This window comes from Anolis sagrei, chromosome 2, assembly GCF_037176765.1.
Source record: "Anolis sagrei isolate rAnoSag1 chromosome 2, rAnoSag1.mat, whole genome shotgun sequence".
Taxonomy (NCBI): domain Eukaryota; kingdom Metazoa; phylum Chordata; class Lepidosauria; order Squamata; family Dactyloidae; genus Anolis; species Anolis sagrei.
The window spans coordinates 40632191-40654975 of record NC_090022.1 but is presented as its reverse complement, the minus strand read 5'-3'; the positions used below and the strand labels follow the sequence as shown (position 1 = coordinate 40654975).

At 39.8% G+C, this 22785-nt stretch overlaps 1 protein-coding gene across 4 annotated transcripts in view; it reads left to right on the top strand.

The window, feature by feature from the left end:
* SHQ1 (SHQ1, H/ACA ribonucleoprotein assembly factor) overlaps positions 1-22785 on the top strand; it is a 111328-nt gene that overhangs the window by 48283 nt on the left and 40260 nt on the right. For all 4 annotated transcript variants that reach the window (XM_060766345.2, XM_060766344.2, XM_060766347.2 and 1 more), the window contains exon 11: positions 3557-3677. In XM_060766345.2, the coding sequence (XP_060622328.2) occupies positions 3557-3677 (121 nt within the window). The remainder of the gene's footprint in view (positions 1-3556; positions 3678-22785) is intronic.

The following is a 22785-nucleotide window of genomic DNA, read 5'->3' as shown; positions in this document are numbered from 1 at the left end:
TTGGAAGCATTGATCAGTCAATTGTGAAATGGTTAACAGTGACTGTTTGCCTCTTGATAACATTCAAAAGGCTGCTGGTTTTGTTTTGAATCCTCGCATAGCTTGGGATTTCTAAATTATATTTCTAAAATGTTCTTCTGCCTATTAGAGCCACTCTCTTGGACATGTGACCCTGGATGTTCATCCTTGTGGTTCCACACAACCTTTTGCAAAATGTAGGGTTTTTCTCGGCTACAGTCATCAAATTGAATGTGTATCTGAGTGAAACATTGCCCAATGTACAACACAGTCAGGTTTGATTTCAAAAAGTAAACTAAAAAATTGAGTAGACTAGTTTAAAGGAAACTGAAATGTGGAACTCCAAAGTCAGGTCTCCAAAACATGTGAAATTGTTCAAAACTGCAGAAATACAAACTGAAGTTCATTCCATAGAAAGCTTTCAGTACTCCAAAATTGGACATCTTGGCTCTCCATATCCACGGATTCTGCATTCATAGATTTAACCATCCATGACTGGAGAAATCAGAAATGCTTATCTCGTCATTTTGCTACACTGTTGTATGTAATGGGATTTGAGTATCTATGAGTTTTGTTATCTATGAAAGGTCTTGGAACCAAATCCCAGGAGAAACTAAAAGCCCACTGTATGTGTTTAATGTTTTTGCAGCTAGCAGGCAGAACTTCGGCCACTTCATTGTAAAGTGCAACTCCAGGCCTTTTTCTGTTTCTTGGTCCCTCCGGATTCCCCAGAGTTACCTTTTTGTGATATTCTAGAAGAGTGCATTGATTCATATGGAGGCTCCTAGAAATAGTTTTGTTCCATTTTTGAGGTTGTTTTTGGCAATCTGCACAGCCATCAAAGGGATTCAAGAGCAAACAATTGCCCCCTGGGCTCATTGCAGTTCTCCACCCTTGCCTTATATATGAAGTCTGCCTCATAACAAATCAACCTTCTGTTACAGAAGAGGCAAAGTTACACTTGGGATGGAATGCTGACTTGTGAATTAAATGCAAATTTATCATTAATACTTTCTGAATAACACTGATCACCAATAGTTGCTATTACTAGATACCATATATAGAGTGATTATATTTATAGACTTCTATTTTGGAACTGGAAACAAGGGTGACAGGCTGAAAACTTGGTAAAAGTACAACCCATGTACTTAGAGATTTGAGGAGCCTTTTAAGGTTAAACACTGGAGATTGATGTGTCTGAGGTACTCCACATTCAGCCCACAGAGTCCTCTTGTGGCCATTCAAGTGATAGAAATGTGTAATGGCTTTAACTATTGATTCATAGTTAAGGCCATTACACAGAATCAGATATGTAGTTATTGAATGTAAAGTTGAAATAAAGGTCATCTGGACGGATCTATTAATGACCTTCTAGGTCATATGTGTCAAACTCAAGGCCTGTAGGCAAATCCGGCCTTCCAGGTCATTTTATGTGGCCCACAAGATAGATGCTGGACTACAACTTCTGTATTTCTCATCATTAGACATTATGACTAAAATTGATGGAAGTTGTGATATAATAACATCTGAAAGGCTGCAGATTGTTCTGTTTAGCCAGGATAGTGGTGTTTGAATTGAAATACAAGGTTTCTGGATATGATGCCTGGCATTAAAATTATTGTTATTATTGCTATATTTATTTATACCCGCTTTGCCTCTTCCAAAGGATACTCAAAACAAATGCCTTATGATCCTTCTCCAACCTTAGAGCCACAAGAGGTACCATATATTCCGGCATATAAGACGACTGGGCGTATAAGACGACCCCCAACTTTTCCAGTTAAAATATAGAGTTAAGACGACTCCCATGCATAAGACTACACCCGCGTATAAGACAACCCCTGACTTTTGAGAAGATTTTCTTGGGTTAAAAAGTAGTCTTGTACGCCAGAATATACTGTAATTGGAAGTGATGGATGTTGCTGTTCAATAACATATGGCAACCAAAATTGGGTAAAAACTAAATGTAAAAACATTATCGTTGACCTCTGTATCTATGGATTTTCCATCCATTGATTCAATGGCCTTTTGAAGGTCACCATAAAGCTGATATGACCCTTGATGAAAAAGAGTTTGCCACCCCTGTTCTAGGTGATCTGGAAGTCTGCAGCCTTTTACTGGGCCATAATATATAGATATACTTATTTATAGGTCCAAGCATTTCAGTTAAAAATGTACTAAAAAATGAGCTGGCTTATCCACAAGTCTGTCTAAACTCTTATTAACCCTTTCTCATAGTAGAATAGCAAAATGTGACAGCTTAGTAGTCTATCCTGAGATAACAACAGAAGTGCTGAATACAATCTCTTTATTATCTCCACCATGACACCACCTTTCTCCTTTTTGAATATCTACATGAGGAAATGCCAACAATAATGGCCAGAGTTAGCTGGCTTCCTGAGGCAGCACTGGTGCTTTCCCCTATCTGTGGAATGACCATTGATGTATCCACAGGTCATATCAAAATCTATAATTTTGGCCCCAAAATGTACTCTAAATTTATTATATTAGGTCAGCTTATACACTCGTTTATATGGATAAATTTGCTGACTGACACAGATATTTTATAAAGGAATGCAGTCTGTTCAAAACAGGATGATTAATTCTGTTTGTAGAAATTTAATTTTAGAACCAATTATTTTTTAAAGTCTGCTGTTGTGGGTGAAGCTTCTCAAAATTTATTCTTAATTTCTTTAATAAAAGTTTATTTTTAAATATTATTCCCATCACCATTGTCTACCCCAGATAGGGATGGAGCTTAGCATGAGAAAATTCTGTCCTTCATGAAGCTGACTACAGAGTTTGTGTCATAATTGAAATTTAAAATGAGAATTGATCTGCTCAAAGCACTGGAATATTTGTCATTTTAATACTGCTGCTGTTGCCTATTTTTCTTGAGTAGTCAGTGTTTTGGATAATTCTATAGATAGCAGGACTGAGGAGCAAGGGTGGGGAAGACATCTACTATTTAGAGTGAATTTTCTCAGTGTAATTTTAAGAGGGGTTTTTTTTGTACAGTAATAAGTCAAGTGTGAAAATTCATAGGTAGTCAGACTGTATCTCCCTGCATTCTTACTAAAGCTAAAGCTGTTGGAAGTTATGTCTCATAGTATTTGATGTCTGCTGGAAGTTAGTTTTGTAGTATTTGAAGGCAAGCAGTCAGTACCATATTTATTAAAAGGATATTTTTTGTCAAGGAGGGATAGTTTTCTGTGTTCTAAAATGAAATAACTTCATTGTAGATTTAAGTAGAAAATGTTTTTTTCAGTACTTTGCAAGCATCACTTGTTATGTTCTGATTCATTGAAGAGTCCTTTGTTAACTCCGATAGTTACAAGGAATTTCACCAAAACTACCAATTTTCTTACACTTTCCGCTACCATTGATTGGCGGCAACTAAAGAAATAATAATGGCCTTCGGGATTTATCTCGCAGCTTAAAAGCGTGGTGCCAATAAGAATTTCTACAGTAAAGTTGAGAAGAACAGTTGTAGGAACTGGAAATTACATGTGTATTTTCTTCTTTTTATCTGTTTCAGGCAAAAGTGCAGTTTTGAAGTGTCTGCTAGATATTCACAAGATTTTTCGAGAAAATGATCCTGCGTATATTCTTAATGACCTTTACATCACAGATTATTGCATTTGGATTCAAAAAGCCAAGTAAGTTAAGAAATCTGTTATTCCCCTTACAAAAGCATTTTGTCACATTTGATACAGTAACTTTGTAGAATACTAATCAACCAGAGCAAATATATTCACTTCTCTTGAGATTCTTAGTACAGATTTTATCAATTCCTCCTTGGATTTGCTAGTTATAGTCTTCTGGGAAGGAAGAATCAGGAACTCTTGAATTCTACATAAATTAAAGGGTCGTTGTTGGGTTTTTTTTTTGTTAAATTTGTACTTATGGGTCAATATCCAATATGTGTACGTGGCCCTCACCAAAAATTTAGGAATTGAAACATACTCCATACTTCTTTGCTTTAGTTTTGTAAATCTCAGAAAGCTCTCAAAATCGGTTTCATATTCAATGCAAGGAAGCAAAGTTGAAAAAGCAAAGCCAAAAAGGCTGCCTTAGTGTCTGCCTTGCCTTTCCTTTGTAAATTTATGGCCTCTCGCCTTTAGGAGTGGGGAAAATAGGGAGAAGCCCTATGTACCCCTATGTAGTTTGGGAAGGGAGGAGCCCTATGCCAGAGAATTCAAAAGGCTTCGCTCTAAACTACATTTCCCAGAATGCAATGCACTGCTCAGCATCAAAGAGATTTGGCCCTGTGTAGCCAGGCAGAATTCTAATAAGTTATGATTTTTGTTTTTGGGTTATAAATGTCATTTCCTATTTAGTTCTGTCATAAAAACATGGTGAAAGTTTATTAAACTGCAAAAATTTTGCCTTTGTGCGAGGGACATCATGTTATAGCACATTTTGCTATCTAGTCCACGATTTACCATCGTCATCCACCCATTTAACAAAGTTTTTGGCACAAAAACAAAGTTCCCACTGTAGAAACACCACCTTTAAAGTAAAGACTACACAATTAAAGAGGAAATAATACTTACAAACTATTTATTTATTATTAAAAAAAGTTGTTTACAAAAACTTTGAAAATTCCCCAAAATCCATAGATAAGTGAAATGTTCTAAAATTTGGTGGGCTAAGAGTAGTAAACGTGTTCTAACATAGTAGTAAGTTTCACCCCAATAGCTGTAAAAACGATGGAGAAAAGAACCATGGAAGTTTCCCCAAATATCATAATTATTCGCAATTACTATAACGATATAGTAACAAAATTTAGATACTTTCATTATAGTAACTAATTTTTCACTTACTATACTTTAGAAACACTTTAGAAACAAAATGCCAGTGCCCCCAGTTTTGCAATGACTTTTGAACCAATTTTAAATGGATCACACATCCTTACTGTATAGTCTAGGCCCAGATGATGCTTAATCAATGTAAATCAGTTTTCATCTTGGCCTTAGAATAATAATTCTGTATAATGATAAACTCAGGTTTAAAACATCTAGAATATCATGCATGTTTGATTGCTGACATACCTCCATGTTAGTGAACACCATGAACCATTCATAAGCAAATTTAAAAAGTAATTAAAATTAAATTAGTTTTAAAAAATATTTCCCCATCAAGAAAAGAATTTGAAACATCCATATTACTCCTGCTGTCAATAAACATGACATCTAGCGAGTCTGTCATCAGCAGATAACTAAAACAAATATAGATTGTCTGGTGCGTTAATATGCATCATGCAAGAATGAATGGTAGGCATAGTTAAGCAGAACCCACTTTTTCTAGAAAGAGGGCAACAAAGGTGTCTTACTGTGGAAAAAAAAACATGTCACATTTCTTGCTTCCCTTTGGAAATGTCTGGAAGATGGGAAACTTAAAATTGTCTTGTGTTGCTAATATTTGATATTAGCATGTATTGCGTTGGATTGTTAAAAACAGATTATAGAATAATATCTAGACTCATTTAAGGGTTTTTACTTTTGTGACCACACATAAAGTTGACTTCTTAGATACAGAAGAAGGAATCTAGATTAGGCTATTAGACAAGGGGCCCTTCTACACATCTGTATAAAATTCACATTGAACTGGATTATATGGCAGCGTGGACTCAGATAAAACTAGTTCAAAGCAGATATTGAGAATTATCTGCCTTGATATTCTGGGTTATATGGCTATGTGGAAGGGCCCAAGGTTAGGAAAAGTCATATTAGATGAAGTGTTTTCTTTCAGACTACTTACTCAGCAAACAATTGTCCTTTGACCAAACTATTATCTTTTTGGTTTCGATTTTTCCCCCAGTATCTGATGACATATTACAACTATGGTTTACAAGAATGTGCCATAGGTCTGCTAAAAGAGTGTGTATGTATGTGTCTGTACACCATGAATGTTTTATGGAGTTATTAGATTATGTCTATTCCGGATCCCATTAATTTTACTTGATTTCATGGACTCGTGGATTATACATCTCCGCTCAGGGGGTGTTCCTTTTCAATCATGTTGTCTTCCTTTTAGCCTCTCCGCTGCATGCATAATCTCTGAGACATTCACTTTTGCTTATTGGATCCTACTGAAATTTGATTTCATCTGCTTTGGAGGGTGGTGGGGAATTGATGGCTTGAATTCTAGAATGTCTTCTCTAAGAATTTTTCATACTGAAAGAAAAAATACACACAGGACCTCATTTTTGCCATTATGAAAGCTCAGGCCATATAAAAGTCTGCCAGTAAGATGCCACAAAAAGCCATCCTTGTTTACTCTACCAGGCTAGTATGATGCCAGATTTTGAATTAAAGATACAGGATCCTTACCCATCTTTATAATTTGGTCAGATGCAATCCAATTTGGCCCCTAGCATGATATGTAATATACGGACCTATTTCTTTGGGTAAAATCCTCACAACACTGTATTTGTACCAATGCCAGACTGACTTCCTATTTCCCAAATTTACCAGGCTTGGGGGCAATATATAAACAGTTCCTTAACATTTTTGTGCTGTTGATATAATGGTTTTTATGTAGAGATCCTCTGAGACTTGTTTCAAGGTTTCCTCCATGGTAAAAAAAAAAGTATAAAAAAGGCTTAATTGAAATTTCCTCTTTCAAATACATTTTAAATGTAGACTGTCCTGACTTTGCCCTCATAAAGGCCTTTGGTTCTTGAGTACAATTCAAATAAAGCATTCTGTTTTTTTGGCATAATTCCCATCATTATATCTGTGACTATACAAAGGGGGATAGTTGGAGATGATTAGTACAGTATATACTCGTATATCTCGTACCATTTTAGTCAAAAAAATTGATCCCAATAATCTGGGTTGATTTATCCATGGGTAAGTGTGAGTCCTCTATATTAACTCTTATCTAAAAAGGAAACACCCTGCTTTCTGAATCAGGTGACAAAAGGTATGAGCTTTGTCTGTCCTGGGAAAACCTATAAAAAACACTGACGCTGTTTACTTTCTCCAACACTGTGCCACTTCTGGCTATTGAAAAAGATATGAAAATAGTGGCAGCTGGTGTCATTGTCACTTGATTTATCTATGGGTTATATCAAAATCCACTATTTTGGTCCCAAATTCTGCCCTCAACTTGTACATGAAGTCACAGTATACATGAGTATATGCAGTATTTGAAAAGCCCCTGTAATAATTGTGTGTATCCAGGCCCGGAGCCAGGATTTCGTTTCGGGGGGGGGGGGGGGGCTAAAAAAATTTCAAGGGGGGTTTCGGGGGGGGGGCTGAGTTTCGGGGGGGGGGGGCTGAGTCTGAGTGAAAGAGGGTCTAGCCTAGCAAACCTTTTGTATCATTACCCGAATACCCCCATGCATATGGGATATATTGAGTATGGTGATCAGATCATGATATGAATAAACATAATAGTTTAAATAATGCACCAGTAAGGCCTTCTCGCGGACCACCATGAGAATTTCGGGGGGGGGGGGGCTAAAGCCCCCCGAGGCCCCCCCCTGGCTACATGCCTGTGTGTATCTCAGGACTCCATGTTGATTCTTTCGGGGATGTCCACATTTATGAACATTTAATAGAAAGCTATTCTTCCGTTCAAAGATCATGGAAACATAGAGAATGTCCCAATTTAGAGCCTTAGACCTAATTCGTTCAGTAAGTTGAGTTCAGCGCAATCAAGTTATTATATTAGAATAGATTCTGTCTGAAATATATCCCCAACTGGATGAATGCCCAAAAAGTTAGGCCTTTTTGTCTTTCAAGCGATACAACTATTCCATTACTTCCATGATGGAGCCCCCAGTGGCTCAGTGGGTTAAACCTTTGTGCCGGCAAGACTGCTGACCGAAAGGTCGGCGGTTCAAATCTGGGGAATGGGGTGAGTTCCCATGTCAGCTTCAGCTTCCCATGTGGGGACATGAGAGAAGCCTCCCACAGGATAGTAAAATATCTAGGTGTCCCCTGGGTGACGTCCTTGCAGAATGCCAATTCTTTCATAGCAGAAGCAACTTGCAGTTTTTCAAGTCACTCTTGACATGAAAGGAAAAAAAAAACCTTCCATGATTATATGATCCCAGTGAGAAACATTACACGCTGGGCTTTTCCCAGTCCCATCTGGAAATGTGCGGAACTGATACAGTTGACTTGTTCTTCTCCTTTCTATCTAACTTTCACACTGTTGCACTTTCTCCAGCTGTTCCTTGAAAGAGAGACTTCATGATGGCATCTCAGGAGGCCTGGCCTCAGTCACTTCCTTTCTTCTGACCTGCAGTGCCTCCAACTACTAGTTTAATTGTTATGGCACAGAAGGTGACACCTTGGAAAGGAATTTGTACTAGCTACTGACAGGTCCTACTTCGCGATTTCCTGGTGAAATCAGCTTCAGTGCTCACTTCTGCCCAGCCTTTCATCTTCTGAGGCAGTCAACCCAACTCTCTTGGGTAGATGGTGCTAACATATGAAGCCTAAGGTGCCGAGTAAAGTGTAAATTGCATTTCGGGTATTACGCAAGCTGTTTCTAAAGAGTCCTTTATATAATCACTTCATTTCAAAAGTGTAGAGCTGTTAATCGTGTTCCTTCTACATTATTTAAGTTGAAAATGATTTTTTATTCCGTCATTTTAGTGGGAGTTGCCAAAGCAGCTAGAAATTGTAGCTTTCCCAGGGAGACTGCACACTCCCACAGGAATCAGGCCTTTTGTTGGGAAATTATTACTGTTTACCAGCACATGAAACAGTTAGATGCATGTCCTTAAGAACAGCAGTTCTCACCTCTACAATTATGGCTGTGCTTCAAACATTATTTATTACACATAGGAAACTCTAAGCAAAAAGATCATTCTCTTAGATCCAAAGTTAGTATACATTTACTGTTTTATAATTCCATAACTATTTGTTAATAGTTATATCTAAATAGTCTTTGAAGAGTCAAGGACAATTTTTGAATGTTATAAATGTTTTTGTTATATGGTTTTAATTGTAAGGAGAGTGCATTCTGTTGGTATGATTAGAGGCCAATAAATGTCTAACTTTACCAGAGTTTGATGAAATTTGCCATGATACTAGTCTCATAGAGGACTATACCTGTGAGAACTTAGATGCATGTGCCACACATCTTTAATGGTTACAGAAACGGCTTATAACTTTAATTTTTTGGCAGAATTAGGTTAATTTTGCAGCTGTCACTGCCATTTTAAGGAATAAATATTTGACAACATTCAGAAGAAGTATAGGAAGTACAGATGCATGGACTAAGGAGTTGGCATCAGACATAAAAATGAAAGCGAACAGAGGTAGATGATGGGCATAGATCATAAATTGACAAAGATAAGCACTTTTGAGCAAGCACTCAGCTTTTCCAGACAAGACCTAGTTCTATATCCTCCCAGGGCTCACAAATTCCAATGAAATAGTTTCGATATTCTTGTTCTTTGGAGAGATAGCTACTAAAATCACTAAATATTCAACAACAACAAGAACAACAGCAACTTTATTTTTGTATCCTGCCACCATCTCTCTGAAGGCGGCTTACACAAGACACAAGGTGCCTAAAACAAGACATGACATAAAACACAATATAAAATACAATTGAATAAAACATATAAACAAGATAAAACTTGGAATAAAACAGTGCACATCTGTCAGTGGCGATAGCTAATGTAAACATGGCCAGGTTGTAAACAATAGGGCCAGGGAATGGGAAAAGTACAGAGCTGTAGTCATGGGATGAGGGCCATAAAGTGCAAGGCTGCATAACGAATTCATAGATCAACTAGGGACTAGACATTCTGAAAAGCTTGTTTGAATGGTCAGGTTTTCGGGTCATTACGAAAGGAGAACAGTGTGGGGGCTTGCCTAATCTCCCTGGAAAAGGTGTTCCAGCGCCGGGGGGGGGGGGGCGGGCACCACTGAGAAAACCCTCTCCCTTGTCCCCACCAACCATGCTGCAAGGAGGGTCTCCCCAGAAGATCTTAGAGCGCCTTTCAATTCATAGAGGAGGATGTGGTCACAAAGATTGGCAGGACATAAACCATTTTTCCAGTCCTGCAATATGTGGTTTCACCATCCCTTTCTGAAAGCACTGGGATTAATAATGCCATGATAGAACCATTTGCTTTGATCTGAAGCTACAATTGCCAGTTTTAAAACATAATATTCAGCTCTTCTCGTTATGCTTTTTTCCTATATCAAAAGTTTCCTATTTGAAAAAGATCCATTTCTGAATACACATTGTAGTATTTCGCTAGGTCCATACTGCTAAAAGATTTTTAGGAATGATCAGATCTGGATTGAGTTCACTTTGGAACTAAATCAGCCTGATTTGGTTTTGGATTTGAGGTTCATCCAAACTTGAAACACACCATTATTAGACATGTAATGGTTAGTGCTTTTTGCAAGTTATGTCAGAAGTGCCTGAATGTTTGGGTTTTTTTTTGCTCCAGGAAGAATTTTTAAAAGGAAATTGAGAAGAAACCTCAAAGATATATTGCAGGCAGGCAAATATCTTTCGTTGCCAGCAAGCCTTTGGGGAAGGATAAGGGGCATATTGCTGGGGAGGTTGTGGTTTGGATTCAGGGGGAAAGGGGGTTATGAGGTTTAAATGCTATTTTAATTCTCTTCCTTATATTTAATTGTATTTTAACCTAAATTCACACAGCACTATTTGCTGATTTTTTTATTTTTGTATTCGCTTTGTATTAAACTGTGTCCCATTGTGTGGTTGTTAACCGCCTTGAGTCCCCACGGGGAGAAAAACAGGATATTATTATTATTATTATTATTATTATTATTAATAATAATGGGTTAAACCGCTGAGCTGTTATATGGTTTTATATGGATTTTTCAGCTTGCTGACTGAAAGATCAGCAGTTTGAATCTGGGGAGTGAGGTGAGCTCTTGCTGTTAGCTTCAGCTACTGCCAACCTAGCAGTTCAAAAACATGCAAATGTGAGTAGATCAATAGGTACCACTTTGGTGGGAAGGTAACAGCATTCCATGTAGTCGTGAACTGGGATGTGTCTACGGACAACACTGGCTCTTTGGCTTAGAAATGGAGATGAGCACCACCCCCCAGAGTCGGACACAACTAGACTTAATGTCAAGGGAAACCTTTACCTTTAATAATAAAATTATAATACCTCTGAGAGCACCTTTAATTTGAAGTCAGTTGTGCAGGTTCAGTTGTGCAGGTTTCTGCTTTCTGTGACAAAACATGAGCAAATGAAGATAATTTCTTAGTTGTGAGAGACTCTGTGTGACCTCTTTTTAAAAGTTTTTAAAGTTTCCTCTTTCAATTCTTTTCAGCAAAACAGTTGGCAATCTTAGATTCAGCATATGCTGTCCTATAAAGCAGACACTACATGCCCGGTAATTTTCTAATACTTATTGTTCTAACGACTCCCTTATATGCATTCCACATAAAACCTTCTATTTGTATGCAGTTCAGCAATTACGGATGGGTGCGACATATTGGACGGATCTGCAAAACATGAAGGGAGAAAGCTGGTAATAGGCTCTCCCAGGTTGCAGCAGGTATGGAGAGAGCACTGGAGGCAGCTCATACAAGAAACTCAGCAGGTGTTGTCAACGTTTTATGTTGAAAAGCCAGATGCGGCCAGATGGAAAATTGCATCCTTAACCCCTGAGGTCATACAGCATGTCGCCATTTCACTTGATCCTCTTGCTAAGCATGCTTATAACACTCCCTGCTGTCAGCTTTTGTAGCACTTTCCTTTTCACAATAAAATTTAAATTAATTTGTCAGGGATTTTTTTGTAAGATATTTGTGAGGTGCTTAGAAATCTGGTTGAGAAGAGAACAGCTGGATTTTCTTTACGTGCTTACATTTTGTTTTCTCTCGTTGCCTGTCATCAAATTGCTGAGATTTTGGCATCCTTATGGATTAACCTAGACATTTTAATGGAAGAGGACAGGTATTTTATTGTAAAGCCAGTGCAGAAGTTATGAGGTGAGGGGCTTGAACTTGACTTCTCAGTCGCTTTGATGTTGCACAGTGAAACCATCCTAGTTACTTGGCCTTCAGAATGATTTCAGAGAACTACGCCCTGCCCCAAAGGAGTTTGTATTGTCCAAATTAGCTCGTCTGCCTAGGATAAAGGTTAGTCTCTTCTGTGCTTTGAATTGAGAGGAGAAGCATAAAATTTCTCTTTGGTTGAGTGACTCTGGATCGTTTTTTGTTGATCTATTAGATGAGATTTCACGTGAACTTTTTATGTTGGGACTTTTTCTTCCAGATTTAATATCCCCAAACTCCCTTTAGTATGACAATGATGTCCTAGCTGGACTGGTATGGAGTCCATTCTCTATTTATTTAAAGCGCCCTTTAAGCCAGGGCAACTTGAGAAACTGCAAGTCGCTTCTGGTGTGGGAGAGTTGGCCATCTGAAAGGACGTTGCTCAGGGACACCTGGATGTTTTGATGTTTTATCATCCTTGGGGGAAACTTCTCTCATGTCCCCACATAGGGAGTTGGAGCTGACAGAGGGAGCTCATCCGCGCTCTCCTCGGATTCGAACCTCTGACCAGGTCTTCAGTCCTGCCGGCACAAGGGTTTAATGCATTGCGCCACTGGGGGCTTTTTCATGCCAGCTGGTCACATAAATCAGATAAAGGTGTAATGCTTGATTATCATAAATCAGATTCCAGTGTGGAAGTGTCTGCTTCCACTGCCTTCTTAAAGTGGCAACCTAAACATGGGTAGTGATTGGTGTACATTCCTTGCTAAAATATTCGTAAGACAAAAAAGGAAATTAAGAAGAGAGCTTGATTTGGCACAGGGAGAAGGGCGTATGCACTCCTAAGGCTGTCTTCATTTTAAACAGTATAGTTTGGCAGAAGATATTATTTTACCAGGTCATAAAGTCAATATTCAAACAATCTCAGCTAAATTTGAAGGTCTTGTCTTCTGTACTTGTCAGGTTTGGTGAGGGGGGGGGGGGAGTCCTACATATTTTCTATGTATAGGATTGTTTATTTTTACATAAATTATTTCAGCCAAAGAGATGTCCATATACTGGTTCCCTTACTGCAATTAAGATGGATGGATTTAAAATCGGTTTTTCACGTACGTAGTAGAAAACACCGATATTTCAGTTGTTGTGAGTGTGAGGACTGAAAGTGATTCATTGATATGCATTAAATCTTTAAGAGTTTGTCCTTCATAGTGCTTCTGATTAGGTCACTTTCACAGCAGTCCCAGAGTGTCGATTCGCCTTTGAGTGACAAATATGCCTTGGATATAGAGCAATCCATGAAGGCTTCAGCTTATCCTGTGATGACTTAGCAACGGCAGCTCAGCCCTTCATGACCCAAAGGCTCAATTATTGTAATTCCCTCTTAGCACAGCTTACAAGCAGAGCATCGCTGTAGCTGGCAGCACTTTCAGAACATAGCAGCACATCTGCTTATGCCTCTGAGCAGACACGCTGGGTTAAGCTTGTCGCTTATTCATTCCTTGGGTGGCCTATAGCCATGGATAGATAGTGTTAAAGCCCCTGATTGATGGAAGCCATTGTTACCTTTTTATCTCTCTGGGACTTGGCTGTAAGAGTGTGTCTGCTCATCTTGTGCCTGTCCTATTAGAATCTCCATGGGAGGTAGAGCTTAGAGGTAGGTAAATGCCGTTACACCTTCACCTTATCTAAAGCTGTATGTAAAAACCATTGTGGAGCAGTAGCTCAAATGTTTATCTTCAGTCAGAAAGGTGAGGTTCATATCCCACAAAGGATAGGTTGTATGTTTCGGTGTCTAATCTGTGTAGTGTTTGTTAAAGGATGTTGGGATAATGGAAGAAAGAACTTGACCATATCTGCTTCTGTGAACCAAGAGCTGGAAGAACCAACTTGTTAAAGCGCCCTTTAAGCCAGGGCAAGGCATGGAAAGAAAGGCCAAATGACCCAAGGGATGACTACTGAGAAGCTAGAAAAGTGCTGAAAATGAGAAGATGGAGGGCAGTGAATATAGCATATTTTAAAAGTGGGAGACAGTGGTAAGAAAGGTTTGATGAGAAGGAAACTGAGTGGATGGTTAGGAGAACTGGCATGGTTTGTGCTTTAAGGTAAAAGGGGTGCTGCTATGGCTGTGACCTTTAGGGTCCAAATACATTGATGGAGGAGGCTGGGGCTACTGCAACTTCCTTATAGTCTGACAAGTCAGCAGAAATAACAGCTGATGTCAATAAATAGAATTTTGTTGTTGTTGTTCAGTTGTTTCCGACTCTTCGTGACCTCATGGACCAGCCCACGCCAGAGCTCCCTGTGGGCCGTCACCACCCCAGCTCCTTCAAGGTCAATCCAGTCATTTCAAGGATCCCATCCATCCATCTTACCCTTGGTTGGCCCCTCTTCCTTTTTCCTTTCATTTTCTCCAGCATAATAGTCTTCTCTAAAACTTCTTTAAATAGAATTTTACATGGAAATATAAAAGCAATTTAGAGTGTTGTTGAAGGTTTTCATGGCCAGAATCACTATTTTGCTGTGAGTTTTTCCAGGCCGTATGGCCATTTTCCAGAAGCCTTTTCTCCTCTGCAGGAGTCTATTGTATACAATGGAGCTGTGGACAAGTCTACATAGGGACCACCAAATGCAGTGCCCAAACACAAATCAAGGAACATGAAAGGCACTGTAGACTAATTCAACCAGAGAAGTCAGCCATAGCAGGGCACTTGACGAAACAACCTGGACACAGCATATTATTTGAGGACATGGAAATGCTGGGCCACTCTAACAACTACCATGTCAGACTACACAGAGAAGCCATTGAAATCCACAAGCATGTGGACAGTTTCAACGAAAGGAGGAAAACATGAAAATGAACAAAATTTGGCTACCAATATCAAAAAAACTCTAAAATCAGGACAGTAAATAAAGGACAACACTTAGATAACAGGGGAATTCTGGACAGGAAACAATCAGAACCAGCTAACACCTCCCAACAAAGATTCCTCCAGGCAGGAAGCTGCCAGGCTTTGAAGTTGAAAGGCCATTCAATTCTCATCAAGGTGGCCTATTGCAACATTCACACTTGTCTCAAACTGACAAATGTTCTTTCTCCCACCCTGGACATTCCCTCAGATATATAAACTCCACTTGCCTTGTTTCCAACAGACCTCACACCTCTGAGGATGCCTGCAATTGATGTGGGTAAAATGTCAGGAGAGCATGCGTCTGGAACATAACCATACAGCCCGGAAAGCACACAGCAACCCACATTTCAGAGCTTCAAAAGATTAACAGACTTAGGCTGTGAGCAAGTGGCATTGATCCATTCCATTCCAGCTTCCTATATTTGGGTATTTAGAACTGTGCCAATCCACCTAGAAGGATTGGGGCAGGAGTTGCCATCTTCCATAAGGATTGCATCTACCAAACGAAGAAACCTTTCCATTTTAGTGCCAGTTTCGAGAGTTTATACCATGGCTAAGGTGCAAGAAACAGAACAGGAATGCTGCTCTTCTATCACTCACTGTTCTGCCAGGTAGTGTCTGTGGTTGAAGTAGTCTTGGAGGTGGTGCTGGAGAATCCCAGGACAGTGGTTTGGGAGACTTCAGTGTCTATCTCCAAGCTGTCCTGACTGGATTGGCTCAACGCTTCATAACAATAAACAGGCTGTCTCAGCATGTTGTTGGTCTGATACCTGTGGCAAAACATGCCACTGACCTGGTCTAATCCGGGTGGGTGCTGTTTGGAGCAGGTAGTGGATAGGTGGGTGTGAAGTGGCCTTGAGTCATGGTCTGATCATTTTGTTGTGAAATTTGGTTTCCTTGTACTGAACCCTCCCTGCAGGATGCATTAAGAGGACATGTTTATAAAGACTTATGAAATCTGAACAGTTACTATATAGATACTTTGGGAGATTTTCCAGGTGATGGGGCTAGCAGTGTAATGGAGACTTTGTTGACTTTATGGAAGCATATGATGAAAAGAACTTTTTAAACAGTTGTTCTTAAATACCAGTCCAGAGCTGATGGGTCTGTAGTTCGGTGGTTCTTAACCTGTGGGTCCCCAGGTGTTTTGGCCTACAACTCACAGAAACCCCTGCCAGTTTACCAGCTGTTGGGATTTTTGGGAGTTGAAGGCCAAAACATCTGTGCACCCACAGGTTGAAAATCATTGTTATAGTTCATCTTTATATATAGGAGATCTATGGGCAGTGAAGCAGTCTAGACAAAGGATAGAGTGAGGATGGCACAGGGCAATGAGCAAGAAGGCCAAAGATCAACTAAAAGTCTACATTGTCCCTATGATGCAGTTGTGACGTTTTCTCACTGCAGATGTTCTTGTAGGAACAGAGTATTTGGATCATTTCAGTCTGGTTACAGGGCAGAGCATGCAAATTGTTGTAGCTTTTAACCATTGCCTTGTTTAATATGTTTTTGATTTGTCTAAATTGAAAGGCAGTATGGTGTAGTGGCTTGAGTAGTGACAGATTACACTCTGGAGACAAGGCTTCAAATCGCTACTCAGCCATGGGAACCCATTGAATGATCTTTCATCTTCATGAGGAAGGCAAAGGCAAACTTCTTTTGAACAAAGCTTGCCAAGAAAATCCTGTTATAGGTTCACCATAGGTCGACTTGAAAGCACATAATAACAACAAAATTATTTATGATTTTAATCTGTAAGTGTTTTCAATTGTTTACATTTACTCTGCCCTGAGATCCCAGGATAAAGGACATTACAGAAATATTCAAAGAAGTAGCTGTTGACTAAATAAGCCTGCAAGGGTCTAATCCATCTTTCTGCATTAATTTCCTGGATTATTAGGAAAGAGGATATGAAGTTGATGATGTTGAATTGGCTCCTGTGAGCGCAATAGGTGTGGCAGTGCCATCTTGCTTCCTTAGAGAGAGACTTCAATAAAAACAATATGCTCTGTGTTATCAGCAGTTCTACTGAGCCGATGTGGACATAAATCCTTTGACAAGAAATACTCTTGAGAATCACTGATTTCATGCTCTTATTAAAGATTCTAACCTGCATTTTTGCAGATCTAAGAGACTTGGTAGAAAGGTTTAAAATACAGTCAATATCTATTCAAAGCAGTGGTTCTTTTTCAAAGAACGAGCCTAGGTGACTGAATCATGGTGCATGGGTCCCTCTCAAGCCCCTCTCTGTCATATTACAAACTTATTTTTGAACTCCCTTATCATATAGCAATGGATCCTACTGTTCTGTTGTCCATGAAGAATTGATAGTGCTATTTGCATGCCAATAGCAATAGAAGAACTCTAGGCTTTCTTTCTTTCTTTCTTTCTTTCTTTCTTTTTGAATTGTTGTCTTTGAAAATTCAGCCAAGCGTGGTTCATATTGGAATCTGGTTGTGTTCAGGACTGATGAGTAAAGGTCATCTTAAAAGATGCTATGAGGAAGGCAGTCAGGGAAACTTGCCACATCTCCCCTCCCTTCTGATATTGTAAACCAGTCCAGTGTGTCATGGTCAGCATGTGCCATAACTTGAAGGGAAGTGTCAGGGTTCCTTTCCCTGCTATAGCTGGTAGTGGAATTTCTATATATGCATGGAATTAAGTGGCAGTGAGAGGCACTGAGTGCCAGAGCTTAACAGAATGGGACAGCTGAACAAGAACCAGAGCAGAACATTTTTTTTATCAGTCTGATGTTGGATACATCTATACTAGGCATGGGAAAGCTAAGGCCCAGGGACCAGATGTGGCCCCTTGGGTGCTTACCTGAAGCCCTCCTCATTTTCCATGACCTCTTGGCATAAGGACACAGTAGCCCTCTGCATTCTTAAGCCAAAAAGATGGGGGAGGGAGGCACGTAGCAGCTGAGAGCCCTCTGGAGCACTCTCAACCACCGCCTGTCTTGCCCTCCTCCTGGCATAATACCAAGAGAACAGCCTGAGGATTGGAGGAGGAGGATCGGGGCAGTCATCCCCTATTCCACCTTCCTTCCAGCATAAGGATGGGGCAAGCAACCCTGTCCTTAGGCTGGGAGGACATCCTGAGGATGACCCAGGCCCCGCCCTGCCGTCTTCTGGGCCCTACTCCTCACAGGCCTGCCCTGCCCTGCATGCAACCCCCCTCTCCTGACCCGGTCCTACCATCCGAGCCAACAATGTGGTCTCAACGCAAAAAAGTTTGCCCATGCCTGATCTACACTGTAGAAATAATGCCATTTGACACCACTTTAACTGCCATGGCTCAGTGCTATGTAATCCTGGGAGTTGCAGTTTGGTGAGGCACCAGATCAGTTTGGCAGAGAAGGTGAAAGACTTTGTAAAACTATGATCCCCTGTGATTCCATAGCATTGAGCCATGGCAGTTTAAGTTGTGTCAAACTGTAATATTTCTACAGTGTAGATGTTCTCATTGGCAGAGAGACCACCTGAGTTGAAAATGCCAACCTGACGATAGTTTTGTTGGCCTGCAGAAATTTCTATTCTTTTGCTTCTTAAAATTTCCACACTTCCTTGCCTCATCTTTCCCCTCTCCCCCTGAAAAAAACCCTAAATTACTCAGAAAACAGAGCTGAACCTGTAGCAAATGTACACGTGTCTCTATTCATCATGTAGAAGTTGAACACAGATACTTTTGGATTTTTATGATTTTTTGGACAACCCATGTACAATTCTTATCAATTCTATAAAAGTCATGAATTCACTGTGATAAAATATGTGCTTTAGTGACATTCATACCCTTTTATAATTATATCATGCTTCCAACACAGATCAAGAATGGTGCCGCCTCAATGTAAATTTGTCAGTCTCTTCCTCCTTGTGTGCTTTCTGTTGCTTCATCTTGTTTTCTGCTTCCTTGGAGACTAGGACGCGGAACAATGGCTTCAAACTACAAGAGAGGAGATTCCATCTGAACATTAGGAAGAACTTCCTGACTGTGAGAGCCGTTCAGCAGTGGAACTCTCTGCCCCGGAGTGTGGTGGAGGCTCCTTCTTTGGAAGCTTTTAAGCAGAGGCTGGATGGCCATTTGTCAGGGGTGATTTGAATGCAATATTCCTGCTTCTTGGCAGGGGGTTGGACTGGATGGCCCTTGAGGTCTCTTCCAACTCTTTGATTCTATGATTCTATCTTTTTCAGAGAATGCTTGTGAGACTTAACGCTACTGCTTTCAACTTATGGAGGGACGGCAGGCTATGAACATCACAAGTTAGGGAAAGAAAGCAATTATATGTTTCATGATTGCAATGCAGCAGCAAATGTTATGCCCCTGCTTGTTACCACAAATACTTACAAGTCCAGAAGGATTGCAGGGGTGCGTCTGCATGATAGTATGAGCTGCTATGGCTCATTGCTAAGGGAATGATTAGAACTGTAATTTTACAAGATTTTCAGGTTCTTGGCCTTTTCTTGCCTAAGACTGAATGGGATTTCACCAAACGATAACTCCCATAATTCTGTAGCAATGGAGCCACGGCAGTTAAAGTGGTCTCAGACTACATTTATTCAATAGTGTAGGGTCAGCCCTGGACACCTGACTGATACAGACATGCTATGTTTTCCCCATTAAATCACACTAGTGGCATGGCCTAAGTACAGTTGCTTTTGCATAAACTTTTGAGGTCCTGGTAATAGTTGCACACAAAATAAGTTGCAAATGCAAAGACAGTCATACATCGTCTCATCTCTTTTCAGCACTGTTAGCTTCTTAACAATGTGCCGTGACACACAGCTTTCCAAACAACGTGTCACAGCACATTGTTGTGTTGGCTGTAGTGTGTAGATGTGTCCCGCAATTGAATGAGAAACCTTGGAGTCTATGCAAAATAAGCAATAAAAATATAAATGAAAGATTTTAATGAGCTATGTTGTGTTCCCATACATTTCATTATTTCAGCTTATGTATGTGCCCGTAAGGGGTTCATTTAACTTGTGTTTTGCTAGTAAAACTGAATTACTGTATCAAGAAACGATGCATGTCTAAAAAGTATGTCACCAATATGCAATGTTTGGAAAGCTCTGCTCTATGTATTCCAACACAGATTTAACTTATTTGAACATACATCCAACTTCTGTTTCCTTGTTCTGTTTTTCTTTCTGCTGAAAGGCTTTTTGTTTGCTTCGCGAAGGAAATAGCCTTTACACACACTGAGGACAAATTGCAGGTGTGCGATGGTCAACTAAGTTGTACAGAAAGGATCTGTTATGGTACAAAAGCTTTGCATCCTAATTGAAAACATGCCTGCCCTGATCCCATTGTCTCCTGGGACAAAGTTCAGCTGCTTTGTTTTAGAGCAGGAAACTAATATTGTTTTGATCAAGGAATGTCAGACATAGAGTTTTGTAAACAGGCTTGATGCAATATGCATGGTTGGTTTATAGAAGTGGTAATAAAATTACATCTCAAAGTCAAAATTAAGGCCCATCTAGTCCAGCAGCCAGAATATGCAGCCAGAAGTTTTTAGGAAATAGGTCCAGGCTCTGATAACCATATCTTGTTTGTCTTGTGTCTTGAATCTCAGTAACCCATCTTCTAGAAAATTAATACAATTTTCAAAACCAAGAAGCTCAATCAATGATAGAAGCAACAAAAGAAAGCCTAATAAGCTAGCAACAGGAAAGCACAATTTGGTCTAGTGGTTAGTTACAACTGGGTATGCTAATTCTAGAGTTTCCCGTTCCAAGGAAATGTCAGGAAAAAGCAACAAGTTTTTCTTCCTGCAGGATCAAGGTACTCAGGAACATTTTTTAATTTTATTTTCAGTAATTCAAAGCAGCACAGGTTTCTCATGAAAGCTACAGAATTTCTCAAAAAGAGAGAGGGGAAAGTACAGTTTCACCCGTACCATGGAAAATCGGACTTGGCTATGGTAGTCCACACTCTTGTTACATCCTGCGTAGACTACTGCAATGCAGTCTACGTGGGGTTGCCTTTGAAGTCTGTTTGGAAGTTTCAAATGGTCCAACGGGTAGCAACCAGACTGCTCACTGGAGCGACATACAGGAAACATACAACCCCCCTGTTGCGTCAGCTCCACTGGCTACCAGTCTGCTACAGAGCACAAGTGAAAGTGCTTGCTTTATTATATAAAGCTCTAAACAGTTCCAGCCTAGCTTAGCTATCCAAATGTATCTCCCTCTATGATCCACCTTGGAGGTTAAGATCGTCAGGGGAAACCCTGCTCTTGGTCTCACCTCCTTTGCAGGTGTGGTTGGTGGGGACAAGAGACAGGGCCTTCTCAGTGGTGGTTCCTCGTCTGTGGAACTCCCTGGTGAAATTAGATCAGCCCCCTCCCTTCTGACCTTCAGGAAAAAAACTAAAAAGGTTTTTTATTTGTATGTATTTGTGTGGCATTGAATTGTTGCCTTTTGTAAGTCTGCTCTGAGTCCCCTCTGGGGTGAGAAGGATGGGGTACAAATGTGGTAAAAACATAAATAAATAAATAAATAAATACAGAATGTTGCACAACTTCAAATGTACAGTTTAGAAAGCTTTTTTTCCTAGAGAAGGAAAGCACAGAATCGAATGATGTGCATCATCAAAAGATACAGAAAGACGGAGGAAGATAAAAGCATGAAACCAAATTTTGCACAGCTGTAACTGTTACATAACTTTAAATGTTGCACAACTTTAAAATGTAAGCCTAGGATCATACTTTGCTGAGCTCTGCTTGGGGACAGATCATTATGCTGTGTTTCTACATTGCCTTTGATGGGAAGAAAGGACATTCTCCCTAATTACTGGAAGCTGTTGTAGGTTATGTCCTCTATTTTCTATAATTTTATTTTGAGGAACTTGGGTGAACACCAACACAGGCTTCTCAACTGCTCTCCTATTTGGGCACTTAGGTTCAATGATGTGGTTGTATCTGTTGGGTTTCATCCCTGGACTGCACAAGTCTCTTGTGTTGTCAGGTCTCCAGTCCTCAATAAGTAGCTAGACTAGAGATAGGATTAGGCTAGCGATTCCTCCCCCACATTCTTATGCATGTTTTTCCCAGGAAGGGCTTTGTCTTTCCTCTTCCTGCTAGATACTGTCTCCTTCCTCTTTGAATATGTAGGAATGGAATTCTGTGAAGGAACTTCCTTTTTAAAGGTATTTTTATTGCCCTGGGCTTATTGCTCATTGTTTCTTCTGCCTTTCCTTCCATCCAGTGAGGACCACATTTTGCCTCTCTTTAGGCAAAATGTAGTTGCATGGATTTTTTTTTTTTACTTTTTACCCTTTTAGCTTTTTTAGAAGTTGAGACTTAGTAAGCTAGCTAGCTCCAAGACCTATTCTATCAAGAATGTACTTCTTTTACTTCAATAAATGTAAGTTTCTGCTGGTTATGAAGTTTGCTTCTAGTACTCTGCTATATTTATGGTGGAATCACCCCAAGTGAGGGTTATTTTTGAGCCTAACAGCTCGGATTCCCCAACAATATTATGGGCTCCAGGCTATGATTTGGGACCACTTCAAACATTAGAGCTTGGTTTTAAGAATGCTATGTCTCAGCCTTCTTTTGCTTTGGACAAGCTTCTCCTGCTTTTATGTTTCAGTGTCCCAGTCTCCACTATATCCTTTTTTGTTTCACTTGCCCTGCAGTACAGAGCCTCTAAAATGGATAATTGGAGTCCCCTCCCCGCAGTTTGTTACCACAATATCTCTATTATGGCGTATTTTATGAGTAATAGAGGCTGTGTAATAATAGTGTATTATGGAGATAAAGTAACAATAGGCTTGCCTGGCAGGCTAGAGAAAGTGACAGGCAGGCATGGTGGATGCCAGAAATTTGTCTGCCTGCTTGTCTTCTTTTTTTTCCAGGCAACCCTGTAAAACATAGCTTTTAAATGAGGGATTT